Source organism: Siniperca chuatsi, linkage group LG17, assembly GCF_020085105.1.
Source record: "Siniperca chuatsi isolate FFG_IHB_CAS linkage group LG17, ASM2008510v1, whole genome shotgun sequence".
In the NCBI taxonomy this organism is placed as follows: domain Eukaryota; kingdom Metazoa; phylum Chordata; class Actinopteri; order Centrarchiformes; family Sinipercidae; genus Siniperca; species Siniperca chuatsi.
Genome location: NC_058058.1, coordinates 19,182,605 through 19,204,708, shown reverse-complemented (window position 1 = coordinate 19,204,708; position 22,104 = coordinate 19,182,605). Strand labels below are relative to the sequence as shown.

General features: G+C 41.5%; 2 protein-coding genes across 7 annotated transcripts in view; one reads left to right on the top strand and one right to left on the bottom strand.

Moving 5' to 3' along the window:
- The first annotated feature begins 1,927 nt into the window (after nucleotides 1-1,927).
- On the top strand, nucleotides 1,928-18,865 carry col9a2 (procollagen, type IX, alpha 2). 2 transcript variants are annotated; one of them, XM_044171031.1, is made up of 32 exons: nucleotides 1,930-2,130; nucleotides 3,371-3,445; nucleotides 4,476-4,511; nucleotides 4,621-4,683; nucleotides 6,582-6,635; nucleotides 6,953-6,988; nucleotides 8,819-8,842; nucleotides 8,976-9,029; nucleotides 9,166-9,219; nucleotides 10,303-10,353; nucleotides 10,444-10,500; nucleotides 10,622-10,675; nucleotides 12,081-12,134; nucleotides 12,251-12,304; nucleotides 12,772-12,825; nucleotides 12,970-13,023; nucleotides 13,171-13,224; nucleotides 13,323-13,376; nucleotides 13,465-13,518; nucleotides 14,347-14,391; nucleotides 14,489-14,542; nucleotides 14,654-14,707; nucleotides 14,790-14,843; nucleotides 14,927-14,998; nucleotides 15,363-15,398; nucleotides 15,548-15,592; nucleotides 16,021-16,053; nucleotides 16,240-16,386; nucleotides 16,506-16,560; nucleotides 16,713-16,901; nucleotides 17,009-17,086; nucleotides 17,541-18,865. In XM_044171031.1, the coding sequence occupies exons 1-32, from the start codon at nucleotides 2,059-2,061 to the stop codon at nucleotides 17,744-17,746; spliced, it is 2,076 nt and encodes a 691-aa protein (XP_044026966.1). In that variant the 5' UTR covers nucleotides 1,930-2,058; the 3' UTR covers nucleotides 17,747-18,865. The 2 variants fall into 2 exon arrangements, with proteins under 2 accessions (XP_044026967.1, XP_044026966.1); XM_044171032.1 differs by lacking the exons at nucleotides 4,476-4,511; nucleotides 4,621-4,683 and having other exon boundaries at nucleotides 1,928-2,130.
- Nucleotides 18,866-19,155: 290 nt separating this feature from the next.
- col16a1 (collagen, type XVI, alpha 1) overlaps nucleotides 19,156-22,104 on the bottom strand; it is a 67,196-nt gene continuing 64,247 nt past the window's right edge. For all 5 annotated transcript variants that reach the window (XM_044171026.1, XM_044171028.1, XM_044171030.1 and 2 more), the window contains one exon: nucleotides 19,156-21,214. In XM_044171026.1, coding sequence (XP_044026961.1) covers nucleotides 21,021-21,214 — 194 coding nt within the window. In that variant the 3' untranslated portion in view covers nucleotides 19,156-21,020. The remainder of the gene's footprint in view (nucleotides 21,215-22,104) is intronic.

Genomic DNA, 22,104 nt, shown 5'->3' with positions numbered 1-22,104 from the left:
ATACAACCGTACATCTTCTGAATTCACGTTTCTCTCTTTCACTGAACTATTACGAGCTCATCTTGTTTACTCATCGTAAAACACACTTCATTCAAACTCCACAGAAACAAAACACAACTCACCAAAACCACCTTGGTTATGTCTTTCCACTGTTCCAACACTCACCAACTCTGGATTGGTCAAAATAAATCCTTAATCCATGCGTTAGATGTGAAAAATGTTCTGGCACGCTGTCACTGCCTCTCTGCCCCACCTCCCTCTCGCTCTTCTCCTACTTGACGCCTCTCCTGTCCCTGCCTGAACGCGCCGTGTCTTTGTCATCTCTGCAGAGTGCTGGTCGGCGCTGCTGGAAATCACCTCCGAACTCACCTCTGTTGGTCTCAGATGCTGTGTTCGGTCCCGGTCTGGCCGTGTTCACTGGCAGGCTGCTGATCTCGGTTCCGTTGCCCGTTCTGGTGCTCATTCAGCTAATAGGACCGCTAAGTTAGTTGCATCGCTAACTGAGCTAACTAGCTAACGGCAGTCAGCAGCAGTTGTGACCTGATATGTGATATGCTGCCCCCTATTTAATTAGAGTATAAATTAGATAGGTGGAGAGTAGTTCTTACATATATTCTTTATATTTATATTTAATATATAAATATATAATATTTAATAATTTTGTGCAAATTATGAAAAAGACAATAACAACTCTGAGTTAGAGTTTGATAAATCTAGTAAGTGAAATTGTGCAAAACAAATACACTACAGAAGCCACAACTGAGCTGGTTTCCTAATTTATTTAATGGGTCTGTTGAGATTCCCTGTTGTGTGCAATAAATCTCAATTTACTAATAAATGCATCTAAACTCAGCGTCCTCAGTACTGTGTTTGGATGCATTATTCAGTTGTAGCAGTGGAGGCCTCCATAGTAACCAAGCTGCTCTGCAGACTGCCATCTATTAATGTGTGTTTGCTGCCATCTAGTGGACACAGAGGCAATTGCTGTTTTTGGTGCAATGTAATCTCTGTACAATAGGGGTCACTATAAGGTCTTTTTTCACATTTCCATGAGTTTTGCATATTCAACCTCAAAAAGCCACTTTGGATTACTGTGGGAACTAATCTGCTCTTAGTAAAATGACCACTAGATGTCAGTAAATGACTCAGTTTGAATAGGTCTTCAAAACATAAAGAGGGGAGTGTTAATCATAAGGTACAATATTTGCTGTCTCTTACTTTTCCCTTGTGTCATGTTTTTTGTTGACAAAGTGAATTCTGTTCCCTCCTCCCTAATTGAATGCCTTTAATTTATATGTTATTTACTCCAAGGAACTTTCCAGTTCCTCTCATCTATGCAGTACAAAACTCACATGGGAAATGTTTGGAGATATTTACACCACTGTGCAAATGATAGCCTCAGGGTAAGAGACGAACAAAAGAGTACAGTCGTAGAAAGAGACAGAAGCAAAGGTGGATAGTTGTTCAAAGGCCTGTGTTGAGGTGTTTTACACAGTTGGCGTTTCATTCATTGGTCCACTCCCACAGCTTTGGGAGGAGTTTGACTGCTGCTCAGCCCAATTGGCTTGAGAACTTTGTAAAAATATGCAAATTATTCATAAAGCATCCAATCACAGTGGCAGAAACCACATATTCAGAGAGTTTCCTCCCACCACAAATCTAATGTGAAAACATGAGGTTTGTATGTGTGTGTGTCTGTGTGTGTGTGTGTGTGTGTTTTCCACAGTGTTGATGGGTGCACAGTGTAATTTTTCTTCTGCTTTCAGGGCCGCCTGTGGGGCAGGATTACACCTCTCTCTCTGTCCTCCTCCCTCTCCACCTCCACCCCCTCTTCATCCCTCCATCCACCCCTCTCCACTCTCACCTCTCTCTTTCCTCCTGAGTGGATTTTTTCGGGGCAGTGCACATAGCCCCCCCCCCCCTCTCCTCCTTCCTCTTGGACAGCTTTGCACCACCAGTTCCACGCTGTGCCGGCCTGGAGAGGACTAAGGGAGCGAAAAGAGAAGCCAGAAGAGAGGATTTGGTGAACCGAGGAGAGACAGACAGGGGAGCGGGACCATGGCTGCTCTCTCTGCCTTGCTGAAGACCTGGGTAATACTGCAGACCTTGTGCCTGGCTCTGGCCCAAGTGGTGAGTGGACAGGGGAGGTTGAGACCTGCTCTGCTCAGGCTTAGCTCCTTTATTCTGGGGTTCAGTGGGGATAAGGGTCCCTGGAAAGGGCCAGTGAGCACTGGGTGTCTTGAGGTGATGTTATAGGTTGTGTGCTGTCTTGGTGCTGGTTGAAGTGATCAAAATGCTGGCGGTTGAACCAACAGATATATTTGTGTACACCAGCTGGCTTTATAGCATAGATGTAAGAGAAAGATGAAATGGGTTTTCTGCTGTGGAATGAAACCGGACTATCTTCTGTGGATTATCATCCGTATCGTGTATGGACTTTTATCACTTTTGAAGATTTAACTGAGGAGTTACTATTGAAGGCAAGGATTTGCCATTACTGGTGTTACTTCTTTTGGCCAAGAAGATTTTTATTAATCAAAGAATGAAGCAAAACATTGACGTTTTTTTTTTTCATGGGCAAACTCCCATACACACAAACGTTGTCCACTGAGCGTGAAAGGCCCTATTCAAACAGACACCTACATGTTATCCACTGGACGTCTAACAGTTATTACTCTTAAGGATTATTTGTGTTTGTTTTTACAGTTTACACATTTTTCTTGAACATTTGAACAATTCAAAGTTGGATTCAGTTATTATTATTATTTATTTATTTTTACCACCTGATGGACTGACTGATCCGCTGAGATGATATTCAAGACAGGCTGAGGAGACAGTGGGGTGGAGAGAGGGCGTGAGGTGGGGGTGGTGGGGGTAAACAGTGCCAGTCTCATGACCCCTCCTTCCACATTCCTCCTCAGTCCTTTGTTTTTGCCCCTCTCCTACACCACTTTTATTCAATATTATCCAATGTTTTCCTAATTTTGGTTCATTTTTTGTTGTGATGCTTTCATACAAGTTGGTGTCAGTGGACACAGTGCAGTGACCTGCCCAGAATTGACCGATTTAATGTAGGTCTACCCTACATCATATGACAAGTTAGCTAATATTGTTTTACTATTTATTTAGGTGTTATTTACTATTGGTGAATTATTTGTTATTTCCCATTTGATTGGTATCAACAATTGTTTTAATCTAATTATACGTTTTGGTATGATCTTCTACAGTATCTGCATAATATTCATGTTGCTACTGGATATTACTGTTTATAATATTGTTGTGATATATGTACAGTACCATATGAATTGCTTAGGGTTTACTGTTGTTTATTGCTTGAGAGTCCTAACATTTCTTTTTGCCTGTATTTCAGAGGGGTCCACCTGGACCTCAGGGCCAGCCTGGCCCACCAGGCCCCTCTGGCACCCCTGGGTCCGATGGCATTGATGTGAGTATCCACGCAGGTTTGCCCAGCAGATTTGTCACAAAGACCATCATTGTGTTGGAGAAATACCAACCCTGTGCTGCTCTGCAGTACTGGAGTCTTACCAGCAGAGGGCACTGCAAATGAAAACACACTGGCACAAAAGAGCTCTGTTCCCAGCAGAGAGAGGGGTCTTTGAGAAGGGACCCTTACCTCACTTCTGAGTTTGTGTCACAGTAATGTGATACATTTGAGATATTCTCAGGGTTAACTACACGAGGGTTGTATAAATATGTTACACATGGAGGCTGCTGGGCTAGTGGAGCAGGAAACACGCTGCCTGTAAAACCCTGTTCCTGGGGTCTGTTCCCTGATCCAAAATCTCATGTGATTAGATATTTGATTTGTTTAGATCAGCTAATACGTTTAAACTATTAGCAAATGTCTATGATCTTAAACTCTATTGTACCACCTTCATTATAGGCATTTTGACATGTGACTGATAGATTGCTGAGTTACAGCAAGTTCTCAGCATTAGGTTGCCACCAGACTTCAGCTGGGATAAGCTAGTATATTAACTCCTCCCATTGCAAAGAAAGAGATCAGTGTTGCTTGGTCCAAACTGGAAGGTGTAGCCCCCCCCCCCGTTTCTACACTGTGGCTTTTCATTTTTTGGGTCTCTGCCACAGGAAAGGTGGGATATCAATGTGATGGAGCGAGCCTTTTATATATAAGCTTTAGACTTGATCTAAAGATTGTTTACACCTGCCTGGAAGAAAATGATATTAATGTTGCAATATGTATTAATGCAGGGCCACCATGACCATCTCAGTAACAGTATAACTTTCTCAACTTGTCCCATGATGTCCATTTTCATCATGTACCCTAACTAGTCTAACACACAGGCCTGTGATAATGTCTTTATTTTATTTATTAACCTTTAATTAAACGGGTAAGTCACATAAGGTCGGAAACCTCTTTTGTAAAGCTAAATATGTTAAATGACCAAATACCAAACAAAAAGGGTTAACATCTCCACTCTGTCGCTCTGCAGGGAGATAAAGGACCTCCTGGGCCCCCTGGTCCACCAGTAAGTTTGTACTGTACTTTTTCTTAGATTTTATATTACAGAAACTTTGATGTTTGATTTATCAAGACTTGGTTTTGTCTATGAAAATAATGTATTTTTTTTATTGTAGGGACAAAAGGGAGAGCCGGGAGAGCCAGGTCCTGATGGAGCACCAGGAGAGAATGGCATTGATGTAAGTAACTGACTGATGTTGGTATTTGGTGTGTGTTTGAGAGAAAGAATGAGACAGAGAGAGAAAGAGACAAAGAGTGTAAGAAAGAGAGAGAAATGGTTTTGAAAATGCTAATGAAATTATAACAAAAACTACTTCCCAAAAGAAACCTTCTGAGAGGCTTAATGTAAAAAAAAAACAACTGCTTAATAAGGAATAGAAAATTGAGGATACAAATGTGAAAAAAATCACACAAAGAATAGTTAGATAAGCAACAGTGTAAAAGAAAATGAATTTAAAAGAACTGTCATTACTAGTGAAGCATTTTAAACAATACATCAAATGAAAGCGAACAGTCTAGGTTATCATGAACAATATGTCAATGAAAGAAAAGAATCAAAATTTATATTAAAATTTGTTTGTGTTGAGCAATGTTTTGGGTGGGTCCCTGTGTTGTGCACAATGACGCACAAACAAGCCAGGAGTTTGGAGTGATGTGATATACAGTCGTGCTGACTGGAGAGGGCTATTAAAAAAAAAATATATATATATATGTATATATATATATAGACTGCTTTGCAAATTTGACAGAACACTCCCAACTCCAGGTCCACTAATACTTAGTACTAGCTTTTTCCTGAGCTTTCAATAGTGTCACACAGTCTTCATCAGCAATGGAGTTTGAGGATGGAACTGTTTACTGTTTAAGGTGAGTTTAGGACGTATTAGTAGTTTGTCAAAACAATCAAAACTAAAGGTTCACTTACTCGGTTTTTCACAAGATTTTGATTGTGTCCGACATGGTCTGGCTTTGCAGATGCTTCATGAGGTAGAACATTTTTTAAAAATGTTACACCTTAAGGATCCGCACAATGAGTTTTGATGAAAAATGTTGAATATAAACAAAACTGTTTACAATCTAACCTCTGCAGAGTACCTTCAAGTCATTATAAAGTCATTAAGCCTTTTTTAGCTTTAATGTAATATTTAAAGGAATTTTGAATGCTTCCCATTTCTCTGGTTTGTTCTTATTTTAATATCTTTTTCCAATTCAAGATTTTTAAGGAAAACAAGGCCATTAAACTACATTAAGATACTGTACATTTGCTGAGTTATTTTCATATTAAAGCAGTCAGACTTTCCCTCTGTGGTCTGGGTCTTTATTTTCTAATGACAGAAAAACTCTCCTGGCACTTGCAGTGCTGACCTTTGAACTCCTAACTATTGGTTTATTGTCAACACAGTGATTTAGTAATTAAAGCTTATTTCACCATTTCAGTCATAGAAATGTGCATTGCAGGACTGAATGAATTGCATTTAGGACAAATTATTAGGAATACATATTCAAACGATGAGGTTAATATACGTTATGTCAAACCCATTATACAAGGTACACGGTAATTTATTTATCATTTTACAACACAAGGTCCCTCGCTGATTACACCTATTCAATCTCTAGTAATAGCGATAGTAGCGAGGAGTTGGAGATAGAGACAAGCAGATGAGTTTGAATTGATTTTATAGCTTTGATGCACTTCAGTTATTGATTTACCTGATGGTGCAGCTTTTCTGGTGGAAGCAAGTTGTTGCTTCAGTCTTGGTCTTGGAGGGGAATTGAGTGTCAGTTCTTCTTGGTCACGTGCTAACAGAAACACACTCACATGCATTCCTCAGAGATTTAGCCAGTAATCCGCCCTGGAATCTCAATCTTGGGTTTGTTTCCTAATTACTGACAAGAACAGTGTCAACTTCGATTAAATGTTGTAAGATGAATTCAAGACATATAGAGCCTGTGGAAAGCACAGGGGTATCTGATAATTTCTTTTTGAACCTCTTCAATGTTTTTCCTTCTCTATTTTGACCTCTATATACATGTCTAGCATATCTGCCTGCTAACATCTCTTACTGTCTGTCTCCAGGGTTTGATTGGAGCAAAGGGTGATCGAGGTCCTATCGGGAGCCCTGGCCCTAAGGCAAGTGTCTAAACCTGCACCTGAAACGATCAAATGCACCATTATACTGCTTTTCTGTGGAAAACCTGTAACTCAGACATTAACATGTGTCACCTTGTGGTGGTGTTGCTGGAATAAAGCGTTCATATTCCTATTATCTTAACTGCTGTCTCTCTAAGGATTTCTTTCAGAAGTAATGAAATATTATTTTGCCTCCAGTATGACATTGAACGTCATGTAAGCTAATTTCATGCCCTGAGGATATTGTCCTCATTTATTTGTGTGAGATTCTAGCATGTCACTACTATAGTTATATTGTTGTTTTCTGTTGTCTGCAGGGTCAACCTGGACCAGGTGGTGAACCTGGACCTCCTGTAAGTAAACTATTTATTATCTATCACCTTTTTGCTACTATAAAGTAGATATGATGAGTAAATATCTAATATATTTTAAAATTATTATCTTATACTGTATACAGTGGTTGAAGAAGTACTCAGATTCTTTACTAAAGTAAAAGTACCAATAGAACCATGTAAAAATGTAAACTCCAACTTAAGTAAAAGTACAGAAGTATTATCAGCAAAATGTATCAAAAAGTGTCAAAAGTAAAACTCTTTGTGTGATATGTTATTAAATATTACATTATTAGATTGTTACTGATGTATCAATGTGTAAGTAGCATTTTACAGTTGTAGCTAGTCGAGGTGAAGCTAGTTTTAACTGCTTGTTAGTTTAGTTCAGTCATTCCTAACCTAAGGGTCAGACTGGGTCACAAGATATATCTGAGGGGTGGGGTCATGAGATGATCTACTGGGTATAAAAGAAGAAAACAACATCTTCTGCTATATAAAATTGTTTCCATTCTTTGCACTTTTCTCTAACTTTGCTTTTCTGTGAACTATTGGATCATTTTGCCTTTTGGGCTCTGAACAATTTAAAAAAAAAAATATCTGAGAAGTTTAGAGGGGAAATGTCTGCTGCTAACTCACATACTCACATACATCTAAAACATGACGAGGAGCCCCAACTAGATACTGCTTTTTTTGTAAGGGGTCACAAGTCCACAAGGATGGGAACCACTGGTTTAATCTTTAATGCATTGTATTTTATAAGCTCATCATATGTTTTATTTTTTTAAATGTTGAATCTGAAAAAATAGATAGTAATTATAGTTGCCAGATAAATGTAGTGGAGTAAAAAGTACAATATTTCCATCTGAAATGTAGTTGAGTAGAAGTATAAAGTGGCATAAAATGTAAATACTCAAGTACAGTTCTTCAGTAGATGTAATTACTGTCTATTTATTTAAGGTACATATGACTAATTAGATTACACTGTGTCTCATGAGAGTGTCGTGATACTTATGAAAATGAGTTATGACGGGCTGAGTTAGGCATTGTTTGAAGCCTAGTCACTTTCCTAACAAACATATTGTAACCCATCTGGTCTCATAAGGAACCCTCCCGAGTCCCTTTTTCTTCATGCCTGAATGCCTGACCAGCTGTGCCCCCTTTTGGGTTCAATTTACCCAGATGTGGCATATGCCTTCTACAGCTGACATGAGCCTTATTCCTACACACAGTCCTTAATGAAGTGCTATCAATGATCCACATTTTATGCACGTATTATCATTAAATGCAACCACTGACTTTATGCACACTAGCAAATGCAAGGCCAGTCAATTTAACAGTGCATTGTAAGCGTACCAGCACATCATCTGTAACACAGTCTAACACCACTAGGTGGTGCTCAGTGTCCATCAATCAGACTTCATTCAATATATTCAAACATTAAGTCCAGAGTCATCCAATGTCATGCTTGAATGCAACAGTATTAGTTAAATCCTTTGTTTAGCATTAACAGGCATCCTGTCTGGGGGCTGTGCTTGTACACCCAGCTGCCATGCGCTGCAGAGACAGGAGATCCTGCCCTGTGGGCTGTTCTTCCTCCAACAAGGCTTACTTACTTAATTACTTTGTTTATAATTAATTCCAAGCAAAAGACGCAGCAAACATAAACTGATTGCGTTTTGTGTCTTTGTTCTTCCTCAGCACAGTTTACCCTGCGCCCTGACACTGTACACACGTATTACTGAATTGCTGCTGCTATTATTAATTGGTTTTCGCACATGTTAATTGATACTTGATGGATTGGCTCCACTTGTGATACAGTAATTTAACCCCTCGTCTCTTATGTCCACACAGGGACCCGGCCTTCCAGGACTTGCTGTAAGTAGCTTGTATGGTATAATACAGTTATGCCTTTATCACTTTGGCTTTGCTTTGGGATGTGGGAATAATTTTGTGGCTGGTGGGATGTGTACACATTGTTCTTTCTTGCTCTCTGTGTCTCTTTGTCTAGGGCGCTCCAGGGCCAATTGGTCTTCCAGGTGAAATTGGACCAAATGGACCAAAGGTAGGACAACAGCTTCAGTTGTTTTTAACTGCCTTCATGACTTCAAAGACATCTTATAAACAGATTATAAGATACCAGAACCCTTACATTTTCAGCTTCTTATTCACAGCTTCTATCCTTCCTCCACTTCATTTAGGGTATATTGGGACCACCTGGACCTCCAGGACTTCCTGGACCTCCTGGCAAGCCAGTAAGTGTCCACCCAGGGCTGTCTGTCCAGGAAATATCTTATCCATCCGTCATATTTGATCTCTGATTTTGTAATGGAACAAAGATGGTGTTGGTGCTAGAATGCCTTTGGAAAACCTGAGATCAAGAGGTTGGAGTGCTGCTGAGTATCATGTTGTTGTAGTGGGGATGGATTAAATAACAGGAGCATCTTCTGTACATACAATACATTACAGTAACAACATGTGAGACGAACACAAACTACCCCCTGTATTGCATTACACTGCATGTACAGTATCCCTATTATTTTGTCCACCCTCTGTAAATCCAAGCTCATTTATCGGCCAGCAAATGTATCATTCTAGCATTCTAGCTAATTGATATCTTTTCAGTGAGATTGGTGAGAACAGCTGTAAAAGGGGGTGAGAGATAAACAAGCTACCTGAAGCTCATTGGGCTTAATCAAGCATATAGTTACATCAATCTAATTGCAGTTTACTTATATTATTGAATGGGATCACAGTGTAAAAGTAAAGCAAAGACAAACTCAACATCACATCTACTAATGCATGTGTGTAAAGTGCAAAACCAGCAGCAGTTAATGTGATTTTAAAATGTACTGTATGATAACAAAGCACCTAGCACAGCCAACGCTCACTGCTGCTTGTACAGGTCCCAACAGACAGTTAGTGGTGAAATACCGCAAACTGTTTTGAGCGGTACACCTTCAAGTCTATTTTCCAGTGGTATTTGTACTCTCCTGTGTGCATCTCTGAGTGGTTCCAAGAAGGGGGGTGTCTTCATTGAGAGTGATGTTCCCAGCCCAGGGGAGTGTATTTGTTTAGCTTTAGTGCTGTCCTAGGGTAAATAAACCCCCATTAGATCAGTAGGCTGTCTCATCTGACTGTAGCAGGAATACATCATCCCCTGTAGAGATACTTTACTTTCTAACTCAATCTATAAACAGAGAGAAGGAAAGATGGAGGGAGAAATAGATAAAGAGAGAGAAAGAGAGGGTGCTGGCTCAGCTCATGGGAGTAGGGGCAACTGTGACCAGGTGACTTTCTTCATCTGTCTATCTCTATCCATCCATCTGTCTATCTAGGGTCCTCCAGGGAAGTTCATTGGTGGAGAAGAGGGCAGTGCAGACTTCCAGGTAAGATCTAATGACATCCCTTTTCTTAAAAATGTGTTTTGACACAACTTCACTTTTCATAATCCATATATTTCCTTCTCTCGTCAACAGTGTCCTCTTAACTGTCCAGCAGGACCTAAAGGCCCCCAGGGACTGCAGGGCGTCAAGGTGAGTAGTCTGCCTGTTTGTTTCAAGTCGCCCTGAAACACTAAGCTTACATTTTTTCAACATGAATAATTGTGTTACATTACAAAATTGTTATGACACTCTACTGATTGTTGCCCTCTAGGGACACAAAGGACGTGCTGGTGTTCTCGGAGAGTCTGGTAGCATAGGAAAAATGGTGAGCTCCACAATCTCTGCTCGAATGGATACACACATGCACTCAAACACCCATACATGTACATGTTGTACAGCCTTGCACACTCACCCACCATTCAGGACCAGCAGAAGCAAGGATTAGCTCTAATGAAGCCCCCCGAGGCACATGACTGGCACTAATCTGGCTGCGATTAGTCAGGCCTGGCCCGGGCCCTGCAGTAAGCATGCAGCGAGCCAGATGAAAGGGGTGGTGAAGAGCCAGGTACATGAAGGGGAGGATGAGAGAGTCAGGGTTTGCGCAGCCCTCTCACCTCGCTGTATTAAGCAGAGCTAATGAGCACACAGTGGGCTCCAAGGGAGCGGCTAGCCAGGCCCCAGGAATTAGCCTCTGATCTTCCACGCACAAGAAGCCTTAGACACTCAAAACACTCAACGCACCAAGTTATCAATCCTCCCAGGCAGACCAGTATTTTAGAAGACCTGCCATGACTCAAGATTGCACTGTGCCGTTCTCTCTTTTCTTCTTTGAAGACAGCCAGCACAAGCTGTTTACACCCCCACTAGCTGCTCAAACCAATACACAGATACCTTTTGAAAAAATAAACAAATTCTACTTGCTGTGTTACTGATGATTATGTGATGCCAAAGACAAGTAGTTTAGTGAGCAAGACCAGTATCACATTTATCTTTAGTCTGCTGAAAAATATAACTACACCAGCTAAAACTAATCGATGACCCAAGCTTTGTTTTGGATGGATTTTACTGGCCATAACTGGACAGGCATGGCATGATGCTGGTGAGGGTAAAAAATGAGCTAGTGACCAATAAGATTAGCTCAACATATCTTTTTCTTTATCGGTTCTTAAACCTTAGCAGTGTTGGTAGGAGTATTTTTGAACTTTTGCCAGAACCAAGCCAGCCGTTACCCCCTTCTACAGTTATTTATGCTAAACTAAACTAATTACCACCTGTCTCCAGCTCCATACTTAACAAACAGGCATTAGGGTGCTATTGATCTTCTCATCTAACTCTCAGCAAGAAATTGAATGATCCTCCATCAGGTACTTTGACTATCTCATGGTACGTTTTTTTTTCATTGTTTGACAGTTTTTTGACCAGCTAGCTTCAACTGGCTGACTAGCTTGAGCTAGATTTTTAAAAAGCTTGACATGCTGGTATGCGACCATCAAAAACCAGTTTAGACAACAAATGCTACCAACAACACAGATTGGTTTTCGGCTGGATTTTCTGTTGAGCTCAGAGTTTCTGGGGTCAAACTCTGTGGACATGTACACACAATCAAGACCTCCTACAGCTTTGTGAAAATGTTTGATTGTGCCATGATTGGTAGCAGGCAGCTGTGCCACAGAGAGCATCACAGAATGAGAACAACTAATCAGCCTGTTCTTTTTCCTTTCCTCCATCAGGGTCCCAAGGGAGAAGTTGGCATCTCTGGGGAACAGGGCATCCCAGGACCTCCGGTATGCTGAGAGTTCAACTTTTTTAGTCACTTGGCAAAGTTAGAAAAACACAGGCTAATGTATTTTTTTTCGCATGGTATTATGTCTCACCCTGTTTTTCCCTGCTTCCTTTTAAGGGTCCGATGGGTCTGAGGGGTTATCCGGGAATGATGGGTCCTAAAGGGGAAGCAGTGAGTCCTGCCATTTCTTTTTTCACAGTCACATCTAACTTTTTCGTCCTCTTTCTCTTTGGGTACAAGGCTGTTCTAATTCTTAGATGAGCACCAAGGAGGCACAGCCAGACCTGCCCCCACTACACAAACATCATCCATTACCAGCAATGGGGACATATGGAAATGATGCTAACACAAATCTCTCCCCTCCTCTAATGAGTTGGGGTTGTCTGGGTCCACAGTGCCTCCATCTGTAGTTAATGATCCGCTGTAGCCATCCGTCTTACTGTTAACATTAGCCGCGTTAGCCAAGTTAGCGCCCCGGCTTAGTGCCAAAGCAAGAGTGGTTGGCTCTCTGTGTAGCTCCCATTAGTGAAGTGAGTTAAGCGCTAATTACCCCTTTATCACAATGAATAGTAGGCTACCATGACTTTGCATCCTCCCTGATCTGAAGTGATTGATGGCACTTTTTTGTTTTCCCACAGGGGCCTCGTGGTTACAAGGGCATCAACGGGCCTGTAGGAATTCCTGGGCCTCCTGTAAGTACACACACACACACACACACACACACACACACACACACACACACACACAAACACACACAAGCAGACTAGACTACTCATATAAAAACAGGTACCCACAGTTCTCCTTTGGTCCTCAAAGTCTCTCTCTGTTGTTTGCAGGGTGAGGAGGGCCCTCAGGGACCGCCTGGAGAGGCAGGAGACAAGGGAGACAAAGTAGGTGACTCTTATAGAGTTTTCCCTTGAACTTTATTGTCAAAGCAGTGGCGCAAGACAAAAAAGATGAAACACTTCTCTGAACTTGAATGGAGACAGTGATCCTGACTGCGAATAGCCTGACGCTGGTTTGGTTATCTTCTGCAGGGCAGCCGAGGTATCCAGGGCCCACAGGGTGCGGTTGGCAAAAAGGGAGAGAATGTGAGTAAATGCACTTTTGTTTGTGCACTACACAGTTGCGCTGGTGTTCAGAGAGTGTGCCAGATGAAGTCCACTGACTCATCTGCCTGCTTTTTCAGGGTCTGCCGGGTATTGATGGAAAAGACGGCACACCTGGTATTCCTGGAATCAAGGTAAGTTCTGCCAGCCGTGATAATGATGATCAACTTCAATCTCAGTAAAAGATGGCAATTTACTCTTTTACTGTTCTCTTTTCTGCAGGGCAGCCTTGGCCAGGCTGGGATGCCTGGTCCTCCTGGCCCTCAGGGAGCAGCGGTGAGTGATCCTTCAGTGTAGTGGGGTGAAATCTGTTTGTCTGAGGATTGTTCAGCAATGCCACTAAAGGCACATGCAAATAAGCCCGTCTGTAAACACGTATTGTCACTCAGACCACGTAGGGGGTCAGTCTGTTCTCCTCCCCAATTCAGCAACACCAGAACACAGACAGGGGAAACCAGCGGTGCCTATAAATCTTAGTATGTTTTCTTTTATTCTCCAGGTTTAGAGTGACCCTGTGACCAACACTGTTTTAGAATTTAAACCACCTTGAAATAGCATTCTCCCTCCCACCGACAGTGATTTATCACAATCAGACCAGTGGGTATACTCGTGTGTGTGTGTGTGTGTGTGTGTGTGTGTGTGTGTGTGTGTCTGTGTCTTTGTGTGTGCGCGTCATTCTGACTAAGGAGTAATGGAGCATGAGATGCACACTTTGCTGTGTGGTCATTGCGGTGACACCAGCACTGCTGCAAACTCAAACACCATAACTTACACTGCTTTATGCCCTACTATGATATACCATCACACACACACACAATCACTGCAAGGTATATGCCGATAGCTGACACTGCAGCTCGGCCTATTTTCATTATAATTATTATATCAGGCATCAGCATTATTACCACCCACATACTAATACCCACATTCATTACAATTTGCATTTTCAGGTTCACTCTCTGTATTTCAAACATATGAAAAGACAGTATACTGTCTGAATACAAGAGGGACATTGCGACTATATGATTTGCATCATTACCACTAGGCCACCAGGACACCCAAGATACATACTTTGATTTGCACTCATTTCAGTCTTTCTGTCTGTAGGGATTGCCTGGCAGTCCTGGGTCAAAGGGAGGGCCTGGATCTAAGGTAAGCCTTTTAAAAACTCATATTACATCATGTTATGGTGACCGCATTTTGCTGGTTTTTATTTCTTTAAATGTATTCCTTTCTCTTCCCTTGTTAGGGCGAGCCTGGACCTAGGGGTCATATTGGCATGCCTGGTGCCTCCGGACCTCTGGTAAGACATTAACATATACACAATATATGGATGTTTTTTTTCAGGTATTGCAGTTGTGTTCTTGTATTGTGTTGTAGGGTGAGTAATTGTACTTTAACTGCATTCTCCTAGGGTGAGCCTGGTCTTCCTGGTGAGCCTGGTATGGAAGGAGTTCCCGGACCCAAGGTACAAATCCAGAATTATCACATGAAAGCACTCAAATCTGCAACTATGAGCCAAATATACTCACCTCACCTGATTTCAACAGGGTGACAGAGGCCAGCGGGGAGAAGTTGGGCCACAAGGAGTCGTCGGCAAGCCTGTAAGTTGCTTCTTTTCATTTCTTTGTCTAAAAACAAATTTTAGCTGATCTGCAGTTATACAAATTCTCATGTCTCTTAACAGGGAAACAAAGGAGAGAGAGGACCAATTGGTGTTCCAGGTGCCCAGGGTCTTAGTGGAACCAAGGGAGACAAGGTCTGTGCCTTCCTGTGCATGAACAAATACATATATTGCTTTGTAAAACATGTGCATCTTTGCCTATACACTTCAGAATAATTTAGTTACCCAGACTTGTCCATTGGGGGCAGTGTTTACCTATGAATAAAAGTTTTGAATCCACAATAAATCACTGAATGAGGCAGGCAACAGACAGTAAATAAGCAACATAAATGATAATCTAAGCATCCTCATCTTCCTTGTTTTAGAGATGAGACAACGTCTTTCTTACTTTGTGATCTGTGGTGTCACTGGCTTGAATCAATATTTGTTTTTTGTTTTTATTTTTTAGGATATTATAATCTAGATTTGACCACATTTACATACCCATCTCTCTTTCCAGGGCTTCCAAGGAAAGGTCGGGTCAAAAGGAGACATTGTGAGTAGCAGTTTTGCTCTTCTAAACTGGATTTTCATAAACCTATCTCATATTGTTGTATGTTGTTGTTCAGCTCTATGCTGACAAACATTTTCTACAGTCATCCCTCTCTCTCCCCCTCTTGATCTTTTTCTCTCTGTCGCTTTTAGGGTGACCCCGGTGTTGAGGGATTGGCTGGCGAGAAAGGCGAAAAGGTAAAAATCATGACTGCACAACCTGAAGCTGTTTCAAACTTTTTGCTATAAATAACAACAAAAGTCTGTGAATCTACTAAACACTAAAACTTGCAGGCTTTAAATAAGAAGGTTTAAACATTTGGTTCTGAAGGCATCAAAGCAAAGTGATATATAGCAGGAAATGTTATGACCATACTGAAGTTAAAAAGAAGAGGAAGTCTGTCTTTGAATTTGCATACGAATCCCCATAATAATCCAGATGGCAAATGAGCTATTTACATGACAGTGAAGCAATGATGCACGTTGGCTCTTTGAAGCAGCATTTTTCGACATTCATTTACAAGAATCATTCTTGAATTATTGCTCAATGAGTGTCTCTGAGGCAGAAATGATGGATGGAAGTGATGAATGTGAAAATGACAAAGTCTCTATGTTTGCTGTGACAGGGTTTGTCTGGTGAACCTGGGCCCAAAGGACAGGTGAGGTTCTACTATGTGAAAATCTCATGACTGTTCCATAAAAATTCCAGACTTGAGCTTCCTTCCTTCCTTCAATTGTTCCCTTCTTTCTTTCTTTTTTTTTGACTCTTAACATCATCGATTTTCATTGGCTTCTTTCTTTACTCTCCATAAATTCACTCTTCTTCAATTCCCCTCTTTTCACAGCAAGGAATCAGGGGTGACTCCGGGCACAATGGACCCACTGGAGACCCTGGTAAACCTGGAGACCAGGGACCACCAGGACTGCCTGGTCCCAGGGGACTCAATGGAGAGCGAGGAGTACCCGGCATGCCAGGCATTCAGGGCTCATCAGTGAGTTCAGTTCACTCTTGATCACATTTATGATGCGTGGAACATATAGGGATATTGATTGATGCACTTGGTCGGTTGCTGCCTCTTTGCGATGCTCAGTCTCCGCTTCTTCTCTCCAGGGACGGGATGCATCTGACCAGCATATTATTGAAGTGGTGTTGAAGATGTTGCAGGGTGAGCGTCTAGATCTGAATATTTACCTTTGATATCCATAGGGGAGATTAGATTAGCTAATTTCCCGAAACTACTTTCATCTCCTGAGCAATCAGTTGCCTATCATCAAAGGTAATTTAATCAAAATGATGATGCTGTCTGCTCTGTCACAGAGAGGCTAGCAGCAGTGGCAGTGAGTGCCAAAAGGGCTGTGCTTGGTGGAGCAGGTGTAATGGGACCTCCTGGGCCTCCTGGACCTGCTGGGTCACCTGGCCCTCAGGGGCCACATGGCTTACCTGGTGCCCGTGGCATTCCTGGCATGATTGGAGGACCTGGACAGATTGGAAACACAGGACTTAAAGGTAAAAATAGACCGTAGAGCATCGATACATTTACATATTATGAATACACAGTTGAAAGTATGGCTTTTTGGTGTACATCTGAGCCCATCCTCTTTTGTCTTCCCTAGGAAAGAGAGGGGCAAAGGGAGAAAGAGGAGATCCCGGTAAACCCCATCCAGGACCACCAGGACCCCCAGGAATACAAGGTAAGAGCTGAAGCTTCAAATAACTGAAAAACAATGGAACTGTGCAAGATTTATGCACATACATGTAAAACAGTATGTAATACTGACCAAAGTTTTGCTTTGAAGAGTAAAGTAAGGGTGCAACAAGAAACTGAAGGACTTGGCATTACAGCTGTTGCCACAGGAGAGGCTGCTCAGAGGCATTTTAAAAGCATCATTAACTCCAGTCATTTAACAGATGCTCTTGAATGAGAATGTAATAGGATTGCAACAGTACACATTAATTCAAACAGTGGAAAATGCACTCACACTCCCCCGTGCACACATACACACAATTTAAATATATGCATACATACAGTACACATCTGTAATCCAAGTCTAGAATGGGGTTTAGAGAGATTTTCTCAACAGTGATCTTGACCCCCCGGAAATCAGTAAAAATCCCTACTTGATGTTGAACCCTCTCCCTCCACAGGTCCTCCTGGTGTTGATGGTGTGGCTCGGGACGGCAGGCCCGGCGAGAGAGGACCTCAGGGAGCAGCTGGAGAGGCCGGTCGCCCCGGTAAGGCAGGTTCGGCAGGCCTCCCAGGCTTTTGCGAGGCAGCGATGTGTCTGGCTGCGTCAGCGTACACCTCCCCGAGACTACAGGAGGCGGGAACAATCAAAGGACCTAATGTTTAGAGTCCTGTCTCTCCATCAGCAGCTCACAACACCTGGGAGAGAGGGAGAATGAAAGAGAGAAGGAGAGAGACCACTCTTCTCAGTAGGACAACATCGAGAACGAGGGGTGGGGGACAATAATAGTGACTGGGTGTATAGCGCCCCCTCCTGAAACTGACAACCTGAAGTTTTGACTGGTGGGACATACTCTCATCTTAATCCCCCATATCACCATGACAACAGCAGCTCACAGCCACCCACATCCTTCTGAATTCTCTAGTGTTTTTGGATGATGTCAGTGTCAGTCCCATCCAAAAATCCCAGCCCTGCTCCAGCAGTGAAAGAGGAACAGATTTATATTGCATCTTCTTGTCTCCCACCACCACAGTATGAGCTGAGAGGAGCTGAAAACCAAGCGTGGTGAAAAGGTGCTTTTCTTTTACAAAGTGGTCACTTTAAATGGTTTTACATATGCAATATTTTGTTTGAGACGTGTTTTGAAATTTAAATGCCCTGCCTCTCTTGCGACATCACACCTGATGCCTTAAAAGTGTACAAAAAGGACCAATAAATGATTGAAGCCTAAATTTACACTCAGTACTGTACTGTATTGCAAAATGTATTATTTCCATCTGTAAACTTAAGTGAAATCCCTGATTTACCTCATGTGTATATTGCCCCCCCTCCCTTCCCCTCCCTGCTTTCTACCCAAGTCTCATTTTAGAAACTAACGACTAGCTTTATCTCTTCCTCTTGTTGCCTGGCAACAGCATGTCCCGATGGGCACTCCCATCTCCCACAATGCAGTGCTGTAAATCTTTGTAAATGTGTGTTGATTATTATGTAGAGAAAAAGGAATGGGTTACGATATGCACCAACAAAAATCCTGTGTTAATGAATTCAGTGAGTAATAAAAAGTTCCTACAGATATAACGACTTTTTCTCGAAACGAATCAGCCCAAATGTGCTTCCTATGCCACTGTCAGCTTTCCACAGGGTGTCAGCGATTGAATGACTGATTTATTTTCATCAACAGAAGCTATTTATTGTTCTTTATATAATCATCTGTAAAGAGGGTTTTTTTTTCTGGCTGTCCAGGTCAACCCTAACCAATAAAGAGGAACCTTTTATAAAATCGAATGCTCTTCTGTATCGTGTGGGGAATGGAAACAAGTCTCTTTAGTTTGGCTCACCTCTTTTAGCTCCTTTTCTTTTCATTTCTCCTAATCTTTAATAGTATCAATTAATGCATGTAAATAAACTCCCACGCTTCCAGATGCTGCAGATGCTCAGCTTTTATCAAAATTCTTGCACCACCAAGGCCAAAAGTTCCCACCACACTACAATAGCGTGCAGTACTGTACTAGACTATACAGTATAATTGTTCTAACGCACATGTGCAATGAAAAACAACCACACTTGTACAATGCTGCTTTCAAAATATATGTTTTTTTTATCAAATTTTCAATAATACAGTAAATATATATACGGGTTGGCCAACAATGACGGTAAAGAAATATTTACACAGGCTGGAGAGTTGATGGACACACAGATGGATTGCTGAATGGGCCTACCAAGCACAGGCCCAGGGGCCCAAGGGCTCAGGGGGGCCGTGGACCAGAGCCTCTGTTTGAGGAATATTTCTTGTTGGAAAGTCAATCAAACAACTACAAAACGACCACAAAGAGACACAAAAGACTACAAAGAGATACAAAGCAAATACAACTTCAGTCTGGGTCTGCTCCTCTGCAGGAGAGGTGGGGGGCCCGGGGGCCCACTGTCTCAGAATCCATTCATGGATGGACAACTGTATTTGAATAGTGTTTGATACAACACAGGTCGATAATGATAACCACATGATACAGCCTCTTTGAAAAGCAATTTAATTCAGTTTCAAGTTGAACATTTCCCATGGGTTACCTTTAGAGACATAGTTTAAACTGCCGATTAAAGATGGTAAGAGATGGTAGTGATTTAAAGGTCCACAGACTTCCACATATAAAAATTATATTAAAAAATAACAGAAAACAACCCCAAAATACAGTAACATGTAACACTACAAAAGCCGTTTGTGGTGCTTTTCAGAATATTTTCTTTATCTTTACGTGATTACGTGTGGGCTTGGTGGCCGTGCTCAGTGTGCTGCGTTACAGTACCTGTGGTGAATGGGCTCAATTATTGCTCATATTTTCTTGAACAAGTGCCTGGTGAAGCAGACAGATGGCTATTACAGCTACTTTGGAATACAAAATGAGATGAGATGCTTTAAAATGGCTATTTCCAAAAAGACCGGAGTTAAAATGACACAAAATGAACTTTAGTAACATAATTACAAAAGCCAATATGCTTTCTTGTGTAAATGCAATTTTCTTCTATAAATAATTTGTCTTTCACTGAACACATTATTCCATTTTAAAAGCTCATAGACCTTAGAAAAAATATTCCTTTGGTTAATTCCTTCTGTTGCTGCTTTATAACCATTGACGATGAAAAATAAGTGACTTGCCATGTGTATGCCTTTTATCAAATCTGTTGAAAAAGTATAAAAAGCCACTATATATATATAAATATAAATATATACAGAGCAGTCAATCCATCAAAAAGGGTATGAATGCAGGTTTTTGACATCTGTTTCTACAGAACTGAAATACATTTCTTGGGATATTCTCTTACAATTCAAATTCTAATATGTATCACACCACAAGCACTGAGACAGAATATTAGAAATGCATGGGATGCACTTCGAATGTGATTCTGTGAGAAAGGAACAAAGATATGAGAGGTGGAAGCAAAGTGCTACAATAATTGTGTGTATTCTCTTCCAAAGATTTAGACAGAGAAAATGAAAAAAAAAACCAGAGGGGGCGAGAATTAATCAAGGAGAAGAAAATACAGATTGTGATTCTTGTCACCTCCCCTGGGTAGTTTGAAAATGTACAAAAGCACTGAAACACAGTGAGAGAAAAAAAGAGGCGAGACCAAAATAAGAGGCAGTAATATAGCAATGAATTGGCATTCATAGGGAAAAAGAATGATGCAATAAAAATGTGCTGCTGGTGTGTCTTCGCAGGCCTCATTCCAGCGGGGCCCTTAGAAAGAAATTGTGGATTTTTGCCCAGAACTACAGTAGAAATCTGTGTGGGTAAATCTATACAATTCAACAACAAAGGAGCTCCTTTATTTCATCTTGTGGTCAGATTTAATAACTTTGGGTCACGGTCTTTGGCTTCCTGTCTTCTCCGTAGTCTCTTTGCATCAGTCCCCTCTGCCACTCTCCTCCATCACCTCTAGCCCTCTACCAGGGGCCCTTGACAGGTGGGCCCTTGGGGCTGTACTCTACTTGATGGCTCATACAGTCTCCAGGATTACACCGGCCATCATTTCCCTTTGCACCAGACTGCCCAGGAGGGCCTGGGATCCCAGGAACACCCTGCTGGCCAACAGGACCTGGGGGTCCCATCTTACCGTAGCCGGGGGGGCCTGGGACACCTGGAAGAACAAAGTAAACAGAGGGAATGTAATGATTTTGGCACTGTCACTGACCTGGTACTTTAAAGAGGGTATATTCAAAAAGATAAACCAAAACATTTTACAGAGAAAAGTTAAAGAAATACTTTAACATTTTGGGAAATAAGCTTATTCGCTTTCTTGCTGGCAGTTAGATGACAAGTTTGACACCACTCTCATGTCCTTCCGTTAAATATGAAGCTACAGCCAGCAGGAGATTAGCTTAGCTCATAGGGCCCTAGCCTGGCTCTTATAAAAGCACAAATTTATATTTTTACCCTTCGCATACATAGCGTGTTAGTTGGCAGTGCGTGTACATCGCAAGGCTCAGTGTCTCTCTTATATCCTGCACTTGCTTATTGCACTTCTGGTTAGACCTAAACTGCATTTCTTTGCCTTGTACTTGTACATGTGTAATGACAATAAAGTTGAATATAATCTAATCTAATGATCTTTAGAGGTGCTGGTAGTCACATTTTTTACATTTGGACAGAGCCAGACTAGCTGTTTCCCCCTGTTTGGTCTTTATGCTAAGCTAAGTGGCTACTGGCTGTAGCTCCATATTTCCCGTACAGACATGAGAGTGGTATCAATCTTCTCATCTAACTCTCGGCAAAAAAGCAAATAAGAGTATTTCCCAAAATGTCCAACTTTTCCTTTAAAGGTTTATTTTAATCCATCTGCTATACAACTTCCCCAAGTAAAGTGTTGTCATTTAACACTGCAGCACCAATGCAATGTAAAAACAAGATGAAGGACTTCTTAAGGAGATCCACTTGCATCACAAAATATGGAAAATCAAGTAAGTACACACCAATAAGTAAAGAATCTCCAATAGATGATGTTATTACCATTACCAGAGGAACATGGTG

Excerpts from the sequence above, each read along its gene's own strand:
- col9a2 (XM_044171031.1), top strand. The coding sequence starts at position 2,059 with ATGGCTGCTCTCTCTGCCTTGCTGAAGACCTGGGTAATACTGCAGACC. Across the intron at positions 12,305-12,771 it reads TGGGTCCTAAAGGGGAAGCA|GGGCCTCGTGGTTACAAGGG; the intron begins GTGAGTCCTGCC and ends GTTTTCCCACAG. Across the intron at positions 17,087-17,540 it reads AGGACCCCCAGGAATACAAG|GTCCTCCTGGTGTTGATGGT; the intron begins GTAAGAGCTGAA and ends CTCCCTCCACAG.